Source organism: Anolis sagrei, chromosome 13 (genome assembly GCF_037176765.1).
Source record: "Anolis sagrei isolate rAnoSag1 chromosome 13, rAnoSag1.mat, whole genome shotgun sequence".
Classification (NCBI taxonomy): Eukaryota; Metazoa; Chordata; class Lepidosauria; order Squamata; family Dactyloidae; genus Anolis; species Anolis sagrei.
In genome coordinates, this window is record NC_090033.1 from 19,379,560 (window position 1) to 19,392,715 (window position 13,156).

The following is a 13,156-nucleotide window of genomic DNA, read 5'->3' on the forward strand; positions in this document are numbered from 1 at the left end:
AGGAAGAACTTCCTGAGAGCAAGAGCTTCTGTCCACCATCTCATCCTGACCAAGGCCAACCCTTTAGGGATCAGGATGAACAATACAATACAATTTCAGCTCCTTCTGTGAGTTCATTGTAATCTGGAAACGTTGGCTAGCACTCCTTGCCAGGCAGAATCCTCAAAGTGTTGTGGTCAAGATTTATCACTCCATTGCTGGCTTCTTCTTGTGCCTTCTTCAGGGACCGGTCTTGGCGTTGTCTGACCTGGGCCTGCGATGCAAGGGCTCCCGTCACGAGGAGACCATCCAGCGCCAAAAGGAAGCCCTGGCAGAGCTGCGGCATCTGGTCAAGGCCCTCGAAAAGGCCTGCCCTTCGGGTGAGACAATGCCCCACTTTCGGAAGTTGCAAATCTCTCCGAGGACGCCATGAGCAAAATGGTGCCCTGGAGAATAGGAATCAATTGAGAAGTTGGGGTCATCCTTTTTTCCTTTTCCCTATAGGTGTTGGCCATTTGTTTGAATTCTTCTTTGGTGATTTCTCCCTTTTTCCACTTCTTGTGCATGTCTCTTTTGTGTTTTAGCACAATTAGAAGTTCTTTGGACATCCGGTCTGTCTTCTTTGCACTTGTCCTATTTTTTCTCTTTCTTGGCACAGTTTGCAATTGTGCCTTGAGTATTTCACACTATTAGAATAATAGAATAATAGAATCCAAGAGTTGGAAGAGACCTCCTGGGCCATCCAGTCACTAAAAAAAACCTCCATATGGGACCGGGGGAACTTCTGAAGCTTCCCTCTCCCTCTGTTGTTGACTGTTGGTGTGATAATTATATTTTTTTTCACTGATAAAACAAACAACAACTATAAAACTTGCACCAGACATAGAATCATAGAATCAAAGAGTTGGAATAGACCTCATGGGCCATCCAGTCCAACCCCATTCTGCCAAGAAGCAGGAATTTGTTCCATTGCGTTCAATTGACTTCAATGGCATATTTTAACCTCAACACCTGTCAATCTTCATTTAAGCATCTTTATCTAAGGAGCTGCTATTAATGAGGACCATTGCCAGAATGTCTACTAGACCCGATAGCAAGAGCTTCCATCCATCTTGAGATAAGTTCTTCCTGAAGCCTCTTGATGGCCAGTATTTATACATGGCTATCATATCTTCTCTCAGCCTTCTCTTCTTCAGGCTAAACATGCCCAGCTCCTTAAGCCGCTCCTCATAGGGCTTGTTCTCCAGACCCTTGATCATTTTAGTCTCCCTCCTCTGGACACATTCCAGCTTGTCAATATCTCTCTTCAATTGTGGTGCCCAGAATGGGACACAATGTGATTCCAGGTGTGGTCTAACCAAAGCAGAATAGAGCATGGGGAGCAGGACTTCCCTGCATTCTAGACACTATAGAGGCCAAAATCCCATTTGTTTTTTTTGCCGCCGAATCACATGGTTTAACTTGTTGTCCATGAGGACTCCAAGATCTTTTTCACACGTACTGCTCTCGAGCCAGGCGTCCCCCATTTTGTCTCTTTGCATTTCATTTTTCCTGCCAAAGTGGAGTCTCTTGCATTTGTCCTCGTTGAACTTCATTTTGTTAGTTTTGGCCCATCTCTCTAATCTGTCAAGATCGTTTTGAATTCTGCTCCTGTCCTCTGGAGTCTTGGATCTCCCTCCCAATTTGGCCCCATCTGCAAACTTGATGATCCCGCCTTCTGACCCTTCATCTAAGTCATTAATCAAGATCCCAATCAGGACCGGGCCCAGGACGGAACCCTGTGGCACTCCACTCGTCCCTTTTTTCCAGGATGAAGAGGAGGAAGCATTGGGGAGAATCACCCTCTGGGTTCGTCCATTTAACCAATTCCAGATCCACCTTACCGTAGTTTTGCCTCGCCCACATTGGACTAGTTTCCTTGCCAGAAGGTCATGGGGGACCTTGTCGAAGAAGGCCTTCCTGAAATCCAGGTACGCTACATCCACGGCATTCCCCGCATCTACCCAGCTTGTAGCTCTATCGAAAAAAGAGATCAGATGAGTCTGGCATGACTTGTTTTTGATAAATCCATGTTGACTCTTAGCGATGACCGCATTGGTTTCTAAGTGTTTGCAGACCACTTCCTTAACAATGTTTTCCAGAATCTTGCCCGGTATCGACATGAGGCTGACCGGACATTGGTCATAGTTTGGGTCATCCTTTTTTCCCTTCTTGAAGATTGGGACCACATTGGCCCTCCTCCAATCTGCTGGAACTTCTCCCGTTCTCCAAGAACTCTCAAAGATGGTTGCCAATGGTTCCGAAATGACTTCCGCTAGTTCCTTCAATACTCTGGGGTGTAGTTGATCTGGCCCTGAAAGGGGACTTGAACTCATTGAGAGCGGCCAGGTATTCCTGTACGACTTGTTTCCCAATTTGGGGTTGGATGTCCTCTAATCCCTCATCCACTCCATCTTGCTGAGGTTGAAGATGACTTTCTTTTTGTGAGAAGACCGAGGCAAAGAAGGCATTAAGTAGTTCTGCCTTCTCCCTATCATCCCGTCAGCATCTTCTCCTCGAAAAGGCCCTCTCGCCTCCTTGTTCTTCCTTTTTCTACTGACATAAGAAAAGAATCCCTTTTTATTGTTTTTAATGTCCCTGGCAAGCCTGAGCTCATTTTGTGCTTTAGCCTTGCGGACCTTTTCCCTACAGGTGTTAGCTATTTGTTTGAATTCTTCTTTGGTGATTTCTCCCTTTTTCCACTTCTTGTGCATGTCTCTTTTGTGTCTTAACACAGTTAGAAGTTCTTTGGACATCCATTCTGGATTCTTTGCATTTGTCCTATTTTTTCTCTTTGTTGGCACAGTTTGCAATTACGCCTTGAGTATTTCACACTATTGTTGTTGTTTTGGTTGTCTTTGGTTCCTGAATGAAAATCTTCCAGTTTCTCATAGTGGAGTAAAACGGGAATCCTCCAAGATTGTGAATAATAATAATAATAATAATAATAATAATAATAATAGTCCTAAGAGATTATTATTTAGTCTCCATCTTCTTGTGTGCTCTCCGAAGGCAAATTTGAATTCTATAGGGCAGTGATCAGAATTCGTTCTGGGTAATATTTTTATATTTTGGCCCTTTGTGGATAGTCTGTTGGTGGCCCAGACCATATCAATTCTTGACCACAATTCGTGGCGATCTGAGTAGAATGTGAAATCCTTTTCTTTTGGGTTTCTGGTTCTCCAAACATCTTGAAGGTTGAATTCTATAGCTAAATTTGTAAATGCAATTGGCAATTTCCCCGCTCTTTTCTCCTTATATTGTTTAGTTGGTGTATTTCTGTCCAGTTTTCCACCTAGCACGCCATTGAAGTTCCCCAATAGGAGGATCTGTTTGAATTCTTGATCTAGAATTTTTCTTCTTTTAGTATCTTGCCAAATTTGGTTTTGGGGTCGTTTGGTGCATAAATGTTGCATAGTAGGATTTTCTGATTATTTAATGTGATTAAGATCCCTATATATCTTCCCTCCGGATCTTTGAAGGCAGCCTCCGCAGGAAGTTTCGGCTCAATGTAAATCACCACACCTCTCTCTTTTTCATTAGAAGATGCAACAAATTCTTTGCCTATTTCTTTTTGAGTCAAATAAGTGCTGTGTGTTTGGGATATGTGGGTTTCTTGAAGGGCGACTATGTTGTATCTTCCTTTCCTAATTTGTGTGAATTTCTTCCTTCTTTTATTGGGTGAGTTCAATCCATTCATGTTGTTCACAAAACATTTAATCTCCATCTTGTTGAAGTTCTTCTACCTCCTCCTCCTCCTCCCCTTCTTCTTCTTCTTCTTCTTCTTCTTCTTCTTCTACTACTACTATCTCTTTTTCATCAGGTTCTTCTTCCTTTTCTTCTTTAAATCATTTGCTTCCTGGTTTTAAAGGAGGGCCTTCTTCTTTGTTGAGGAAACATGCAATTTTCTCTTCTCGCAGATTCCGAAGAAAGGAAGCCAGAGGCCGTGATCGTATGCAAGAAAATCTCTGCCGAGAAGAAAGAGCAGAAAACAGAGAAAGAACCAGGGACGGGTTTGGTGACAACCACAGACACCAACAAGGTAAACCTTGGTGATCTACCTATTCCAGGGAATGCATTTTATTTATTAACTAGCATACCTGTGTGTGTTTGTGTTTCCCAGGTATCCTTGGAACCTCTGCCCATCTACTTTCTCCCTTCTCCAGTTCTGATGAAGAAGTCGACCTCTCAATGCCATCTTGCTTTCTCTCTCTCTCTTCTCGTCTTCCCTTGCTGTCCCTTATATAGCTTCTCTCCTCTTCTTTTTTCTTTTCTCTTCCTTTCTTTTTCTCTCTTCCCTCCCTTCCTTCTTTGTTTCTTTCTCTTCACTTTCTCTCGTTTTGTTCTTTCTTTCTTTCCTTTCTCTTTTCTTCTTTTTCCTTCTTTCTTTTTTCTTTCCTTCCATCCCCCCATACTTTTTCCCCTTCTCCTTTTCTTCTTCCCTTGCTTTTCTTCTTTCTTCTTTCTATCCCACTCTTACCTCCCTTCCTTCTTTGTTTCCTTCTCTTTTTCCTTTCTTTTTCATTTGTTTCTTCTTCCTTCCCTTTCTTTATCTTTGCTGTTTCTTGATCTCTTTTCTTTCTTTCTTTCTTTCTTTCTTCCCTTCCCTTCCCTTCTCTTTTTTCTTTCACTTCCCTTCTTTCTTTTTTCTTTCCTACAATCCCCCCATACTTTTCCCCTTTCATTTTTCTTCTTCCCTTGCTTTTCTTCTTTCTTTTTTCTATCCCTTTCTTCCCTCCCTCCCTTTCTTCTTTCCTTCTTCCTTCCCTCCCTTCCCTTCTTTTCTCTTTTTTCTTTCTCTTTCCTTCTTTCTTTTTTCTTTCCTAAAATCCTCCCATACTTTTTCCCCTTCCCCTTTTCTTCTTCCCTTGCTTTTCTTCTTTCTTTTTTATCTCTCTCTCTTCCCTCCCTCCCTCCCTTCCTTCTTTTCTTCTCTTCTTTTTCTCTCTTTTTCATTTGTTCTTCCTTCCTTCCCTTCCTTTATCTTTGCTGTTTCATTATCTCTCTTTGTTCTTTCTTTCTTTCTTTCTTCCCTTCTCTTTTTTCTCTTCCCTTATTTCTTTTTCAATTTCCTTCCATCCCCCCATACCTTTTCCCCTTCCCTTTTTCTTCTTCCCTTGCTTTTCTTCTTTCTTTTTTCTATCCCTCTCTGCCTTCCCTCCCTCCCTTTCTTTGTTCTCTTCTTTTTTCTCTTTCCCATTTGTTCTTTCTTTCTTTCTTCCCTTCCTTTCTTTTTTCTTTCTCTTTCCTTCTTTCTTTTTTCTTTCCTTCCATCCCCCATACTTTTCCCCTTCCCTTTTTTCTTCCCCTGCTTTTCTTCTTTCTTTTTTCTATCCCTTTCTTCCTTTCTTCCTTCCTTTTCTCTCTTTTCTATTAGTTCCTTCTTCCTTCCCTTCCTTTATCTTTGCCGTTTCTTGATCTCGCTGTGTTCTTTCTTTCTTTCTTTCTTTTTTCTTTCCTTCCATCCTCCCATACTTTTCCCCTTCCCTTTTTTCTTCCCCTGCTTTTCTTCTTTCTTTTTTCTATCCCTTTCTTCCTTCCTTCTCTTCTTTTTCTCTCTTTTCTATTGGTTCCTTCTTCCTTCCCTTCCTTTATCTTTGCGGTTTCTTGATCTCTCTGTGTTGTTTCTTTCTTTCTTTCTTTCTTTTTTCTTTCCTTCCACCCATCCATACTTTTCCCCCTTCTCCTTTTCTTCTTCCCTTGCTTTTCTTCTTTCTTCAATCCGCCGTTTGATTTGCTTCTTTCAGCTGCAAAGCCGAGTAGACCCGAACGTAACCATTGAGCGGACGGCAAGGCTGGAAATGGCTGATGCGCTGGACCTGAGTGAGAACATGGTATGAAAAGGAAGGAGAAATCTCTGAAGCTCCACTTTTCTCTCCTTCCTTCTTTCTCCAAAAGCAAGGCAGTTCAAGAACTTTGGGGCTGAGAAAAACCAATCTTTCCCCTCCAGTATCTCAACGTGATGCGGGATCTGGCCAATCTGGCGGACGTGAAGGAGCTGGCGGGGGCGAGGACGGTCATGCACCTCCCGCACGACGAAAGGGAGAAGCTCAAGCTTCTGCGGCAGAAGGACCTCCAGCTCCTCTGCAGGAAGATCGGCCAGATGAAGACCCGCCTGGAGAGGAAGGAGTCACTCCTGAAAGAGTACGAGAAGGACGTCGGGAAATTCAGGTAGACAGGCCGGAGGGATGCGGCAGGAAAAGGGTTGCTGGGAAGCTCTTCTTTCAGTCCTTCTTTTTCTTTCCAACCCTCCCTTCACGTCTTTTTTCCTTCCTTCCTTCCTTCCTTCCTTCCTTCCTTCCTTCCTTCCTTCCTTCTTTCCTTCCTTCCTTCCTCCTTTCCTTCCTTCCTTCCCTCCCTTCCTTCACCAATCCTTCCTTTCATTCCTTTTTCCCTTGCCCTTTTTCTATTTCTTTCTTCATTCCTTCTTTTCTTCCGTCCTTCCTCTTCCCTTTCTCCCTTCTCCAGCTCTGAGGGAAGACTTCTTCACAATTTATCAATGACAACACCCTTCTTTCCTCCTCCCTCCCTTCCTTCCTTCCTTCCTTCCTTCCTTCCCTCCCTCCTTTCCTTCCCTCCCTCCTTTCCTTCCCTCCCTTCACCAATCCTTTCTTTCTTTCATTCCTTCCTCCGTTGCCATTTTTCTATTTCTTTCTTTCTTTATTTCCTTCCTTCTTTCCTTCCTTCCTTCCTCTTCCCTTTCTCCCTTCTCCAGCTCTGAGGGAAGCCTACTTCACAATGTATCAATGGCAACACCCTTCTTTCCCCCTTCCTTCCTTCCTTCCCTCCCTCCCTTCCTTCACCAATCCTTCCTTTCATTCCTTCCTTCTCTTGCCATTTTTCTATTTCTTTCTTTTCTTCCTTCCTTCCTTCCTTCCTTCCTTCCTTCCTCTTCCCTTTCTTCCTTCTCCAGCTCTGAGGGAAGACTTCTTCACAACATATCAATGGCAACACCCTTCTTTCCCCCTTCTGTCCTTCCTTCCTTCCCTCCCTCACTCCTTTCTTCCTTCCTTCCCTCCCTCCTTCCTTCCTTCTTTCCGTCCCTCACTCCTTCCTTCCCTCCCTCCCTCACTCCTTCCTTCCTTCCCTCCTTCCTTCCTTCCTTTCCTTCTTTCTTTCTTTCCTTCCTTCTTTCCTTCCTTCCTTCCTTCCCTCCCTCCCTTGCTCCTTCCTTCCCTCCATCACTCCTTCCTTCCTTCCTTCCTTTTTCTTCTCTTACGTTTTCTTGCCCTGGTGAAGGGAGTTGGACTCAATGACCTTGAGTATTTTCTGTTGGTCATGGGGGTTCTGTGTGAGAAGTTTGCCCCAATTCTGTCATTGGTGTGCTTCAGAATGCTCCTTGATTGTAGGTGAACTATAAATCCCAGTGACTACAACTCCCAAATGTCAAGGTCTATTTTCCCCAAACTCCATCTGTGTTCATATTTGGGCGTATTGAGTGCTTGTGCCAAGTTTGGTCCAGACCCATCATTGTTTGAGTCCACAGTGCTCTCTGGATGTAGGTGAACTACAACTCCCCAACTCAAGGTCAATGCCCACCAAACCCTTCTAGCATTTTCTGTTGGGCATGGGAATTCTATGTATTGCGTTTGGTTCAATTCCATCATTGATGGAAGTCCAGAATGCTCTTTGATTGTAGGTGAACTATAAATCCCAGCAACTACAACTCCCAAATGACAATATCATCAATTTTTGAGTGATGGTCACTCCTTGTGTTGTGAGATGTTTTGTTGGCAAAATTTGGTGTGATTTCATTCATTGTTTCTTTTGTTTTTAAGGTACTCATGACACCCAGAGCATTTTTATATATATAGATAGATATTGATTGTAGTTGAACTATAAATCCCAGCAACGACAACTCCCAAATGACAAAATCATCAATTTTTGAGTGATGGTCACTCCTTGTGTTGTGAGATGTTTTGTTGCCAAATTTGGTGTTCATTGGTTCTTTTTTTTTTAAGGTACTCATGACGCACACAGCGCTTTTATATATATAGATTTTTATTATTACTATAATTATTATTAAAAATGTGCTGCAGGATGTCCCACATGTTGTGATGATAGAGAAACCGTTAGGAAACGACATTGCATTATTATTATTATTATTATTATTATTATTAAAGATGTGCTGCAGGAAGTCCCGCTTGTTGTGATGATTGAACCCATTAATATTATTATTAATATTATATAGATATAAATCTCAGCAACTACAACTCCCAAATGACAAAATCCTAATTTTTTGAGTGATGGTCACTCCTTGTGTTGTGAAACATTTTATTGCCAAATTTGGTGTGATTTCGTTCATTGGTCCTTTTGTTTTCAAGGTACTCACGACGCACAGAACATTTATATATATATAGATTATTATTATTACTATTATTATTAAAAATGTGCTGCAGGATGTCCCACATGTTGTGATGATAGAGAAACCATTAGGAAACGACATTGCATTATTATTATTATTATTATTATTATTATTAAAGATGTGCTGCAGGAAGTCCCGCTTGTTGTGATGATTGAACCCATTAATATTATTATTAATATTATATAGATATAAATCTCAGCAACTACGACTCCCAAATGACAAATTCATTTTTTTTTTTGAGTGCTGGTCACTCCTTGCGTTGTGAGACGTTCTGTTGCCAAATTTGGTGTGATTTCGTTCATTGGTTCTTTTGTTTTCAAGGTACTCATGACTCCCGGAGCATTTTTATATATATAGATATCGCGCACTTCCGCTCTCCTATTTTCCCAATCGCGCAGGGCCAACCATCAGACGCTGAGAGCCTGCCAGTCCGAAATTGCCAAGTTGGGGGACCGGATCTATCAGGAGAAGGAGGAGAAGGCCCTGCTGAAAGAAGCCCTAGAGCGGACGAGGCTGCAGCTGATCCAAGAGCGTCGGCTGAACCGGACCCTGAAGCATCATCACAAGGTAGGACATCAAGAAAAAGATTGCAATCCTTGCCCCGTAAATGCCGTACTGCAAACACTGGAAGCGAGCCACATTATTGGGAGTTGTCATTGATCCCAAGCTGAACATGGCGACAGTGTGATGCTGCAGCCAATGCCATTCTAGGCTGCCTCCATTGGAATAGAGTGTCTAAGGAAGTCATTATATCGTATAGTCTCAATGAATCCCTTTCAGTGAAGGGATCTGGGACTTTTCATAGACCATAAACACAATATTATTATTATTATTATTATTATTATTATTATTATTATTATTATTATTATTAAAACAATATAATAATACTCTTCATAGACCATAAACACAATACTATTATTTATATTATGATTAATAATAATAATACAATATAATAATACCCTTCATAAACACAATATTATTATTTATATTATTATTATTATTAATAATAATAGTAATAAAACATAATAATACTCTTCATAGATCATAAACACATTATTATTATTTATATTATTATTATTATTATTATTATTATTATTATTATTATTAATAAAACATAATAATACTCTTCATAGACCATAAACACAATATTATTATTTATATTATGATTAATAATAATAATACAATATAATAATACCCTTCATAAACACTATATTATTATTTATATTATTATTATTATTATTATTATTATTAATAGTAATAAAACATAATAATACTCTTCATAGACCATAAACACATTATTATTATTTATAGTATTATTATTAATAATAATAATGATGATGATGATAAAAATAATAATAATGTGTTTATGGTCTATGAAGAGTATTATTATATTGTTTTATAATAATAATAATAATGTAATAATAATAAAACAAAATAATAATACTCTTCATAGACCATAAACACATTATTATTATTTATATTATTATTATTAATAATAATAATTTTTGGAGTGCTGGTCACTCCTTGCATTGTGAGACGTTTTGTTGCCAAATTTGGTGTGATTTCGTTCATTGGTTCTTTTGTTTTTAAGGCACTCATAACGCACAGAGCATTTTTATATAGATAGATATCACCAACTTCCAATATAATAATAATAATAATAATACAATATAATAATACTCTTCATAGAACATAAACACATATATTAATAATAATAATAATAATAATAATAATAATAATAAAACTATATAATAGTACTCTTCATAGACCATAAACACATTATTATTATTTATATTATTATTATTATTAATATTAATATTAATAATAAAAGGATGATGCTGATAATAATAATAATATTAATAATGATAATGATAATAAGAATAATGCAGGATAATAGACGATGATGATGATGATGATGATAATAATAATAATAATAATAATAATACAGGATGATAATAATAATAATAATAATGTATAAGGATGATGCTGATAATGATAATGATAATAATAATAATAATAATGCAGGATGATGATGATAATAATAATAATAACGTAAAAGGATGATGCTGATAATAATAATAATAATAATAATAATAATAATAATGCAGGATGATAATAATAATAATAATAATACTGTAAAAGGATGATGCTGACAATAATAATAATAATAATAATAATAATAATAGTAATGCAGGATGATGATAATAATAATAATAATAATAATAATAATAATAATAATACCGTAAAAGGATGATGCTGATAATAATAATAATAATAATAATAATAATAATAATAATAATAATAATGGATAATAGATATTAGTAGTTTGATGGAGAAGTTAGAATCAGAGAATCCTAGAACTGGGAGGGATCCCCAAAGGCCATCTAGTCCAACCCTTTCCTGCCAATTAGGAAGGCACCATCCAAGCCCTCCTGACAGATGGCCATCCAAGTTCTCATAATTATAATAATAACAACAACACCATATAATAGGGCCTTTGGGGATCCTTTCCAATTCTAGGATTGGAATGATGATGCTGATAATAATAATAATAATAATAATAATAATAATATGTTCTCAAATATATTATATTTTCCTTTGCAGGCGGCAACCCCGAAGAAGACGTTCCCTGAAAGCCCCCAAACCATTGAAAGCAGAGAGAAAAGAGTTCCTTCCAAGGCGAAGGAGAGCGGGGTCACCCTGTAAATAGAGACGTTTTATATATAAAAAAAACCCATTGTCTTTTTTCGTACGTGCGCACGGCATATTTATTTGTATTTATTTGTACAGAGGGAGATGCGGTTTCCTTCCTATGGAGTCTTGTACATTGGAGGTTGGATGGCCATCTGTCAGGAGGGATCGAATGGTGTCTTAAATGGCAGAACGGGGTTGGCCTGGATGGCCTTTGGGGGTCCCTTCCAAATGATACCTCTATCATATATCTCTCAATTATATCTATCTATGGATGAATGGCCATCTGTCAGGAGGGCTTTAATGGTGTCTTCTCAAATGGCAGAACGGGGTTGGACTAGATGGCCTTTGGGGTTCCCTTCCAACTCCATGATTCTGTAATACATCTATCATATTTCTCTCAGTTATATCTCTCTATGGCTGGCTGGCCATCTGTCAAGAGGGATTAGATGGTGTCTTCTCAAATGGCGGAATGGGATTGAACTAGATGGTCTTTGGGGTTCCCTTCCAACTCTATGATTCTGTAATACATCTATCATATCTCTCTCAGTTATATCTATCTATGGCTGGATGGCCATCTGTCAAGAGGGATCGGATGGTGTCTTCTCAAATGGCAGAACGGGGTTGGACTAGATGGCCTTTGGGGTTCCCTTCCAACTCTATGATTCTGTAATACATCTATCATATCTCTCTCAGTTATATCTATCTATGGCTGGATGGCCATCTGTCAAGAGGGATCGGACGGTGTCTTCTCAAATGGCAGAATGGGGTTGGACTAGATGGCCTTTGGGGTTCCCTTCCAACTCTATGATTCTGTAATACATCTATCATATCTCTCTCAGTTCTGTCTATCTATGGCTGGATGGCCATCTGTCAAGAGGGATCGGACGGTGTCTTCTCAAATGGCAGAACGGGGTTGGACTAGATGGCCTTTGGGGTTCCCTTCCAACTCTATGATTCTGTAATACATCTATCATATCTCTCTCCGTTATATCTATCTATGGCTGGATGGCCATCTGTCAAGAGGGATCGGATGGTGTCTTCTCAAATGGCAGAACGGGGTTGGACTAGATGGCCTTTGGGGTTCCCTTCCAACTCTATGATTCTGTAATACATCTATCATATCTCTCTCCGTTATATCTATCTATGGCTGGATGGCCATCTGTCAAGAGGGATCGGATGGTGTCTTCTCAAATGGCAGAACGGGGTTGGACTAGATGGCCTTTGGGGTTCCCTTCCAACTCTATGATTCTGTAATACATCTATCATATCTCTCTCAGTTATATCTATCTATGGCTGGATGGCCATCTGTCAAGAGGGATCGGATGGTGTCTTCTCAAATGGCAGAACGGGGTTGGACTAGATGGCCTTTGGGGTTCCCTTCCAACTCTATGATTCTGTAATACATCTATCATATCTCTCTCCGTTATATCTATCTATGGCTGGATGGCCATCTGTCAAGAGGGATCGGACGGTGTCTTCTCAAATGGCAGAATGGGGTTGGACTAGATGGCCTTTGGGGTTCCCTTCCAACTCTATGATTCTGTAATACATCTATCATATCTCTCTCCGTTATATCTATCTATGGCTGGATGGCCATCTGTCAAGAGGGATCGGACGGTGTCTTCTCAAATGGCAGAACGGGGTTGGACTAGATGGCCTTTGGGGTTCCCTTCCAACTCTATGATTCTGTAATACATCTATCATATCTCTCTCAGTTATATCTATCTATGGCTGGATGGCCATCTGTCAAGAGGGATCGGATGGTGTCTTCTCAAATGGCAGAACGGGGTTGGACTAGATGGCCTTTGGGGTTCCCTTCCAACTCTATGATTCTGTAATACATCTATCATATCTCTCTCCGTTATATCTATCTATGGCTGGATGGCCATCTGTCAAGAGGGATCGGACGGTGTCTTCTCAAATGGCAGAATGGGGTTGGACTAGATGGCCTTTGGGGTTCCCTTCCAACTCTATGATTCTGTAATACATCTATCATATCTCTCTCCGTTATATCTATCTATGGCTGGATGGCCATCTGTCAAGAGGGATCGGACGGTGTCTTCTCAAATGGCAGAACGG

General features: G+C 39.8%; 1 protein-coding gene across 1 annotated transcript in view; it reads left to right on the forward strand.

The window, feature by feature from the left end:
- Positions 1 to 11,131, forward strand: part of FHAD1 (forkhead associated phosphopeptide binding domain 1) — a 68,339-nt gene extending 57,208 nt beyond the window's left edge. Inside the window, exons 23-28 of the mRNA XM_067472872.1 lie at positions 224 to 359; positions 3,939 to 4,060; positions 5,766 to 5,852; positions 5,969 to 6,189; positions 8,782 to 8,950; positions 10,988 to 11,131. Of these exons, the coding sequence (XP_067328973.1) occupies positions 224 to 359; positions 3,939 to 4,060; positions 5,766 to 5,852; positions 5,969 to 6,189; positions 8,782 to 8,950; positions 10,988 to 11,089 (837 nt within the window). The 3' untranslated portion in view covers positions 11,090 to 11,131. The remainder of the gene's footprint in view (positions 1 to 223; positions 360 to 3,938; positions 4,061 to 5,765; positions 5,853 to 5,968; positions 6,190 to 8,781; positions 8,951 to 10,987) is intronic.
- Positions 11,132 to 13,156: the final 2,025 nt, after the last annotated feature.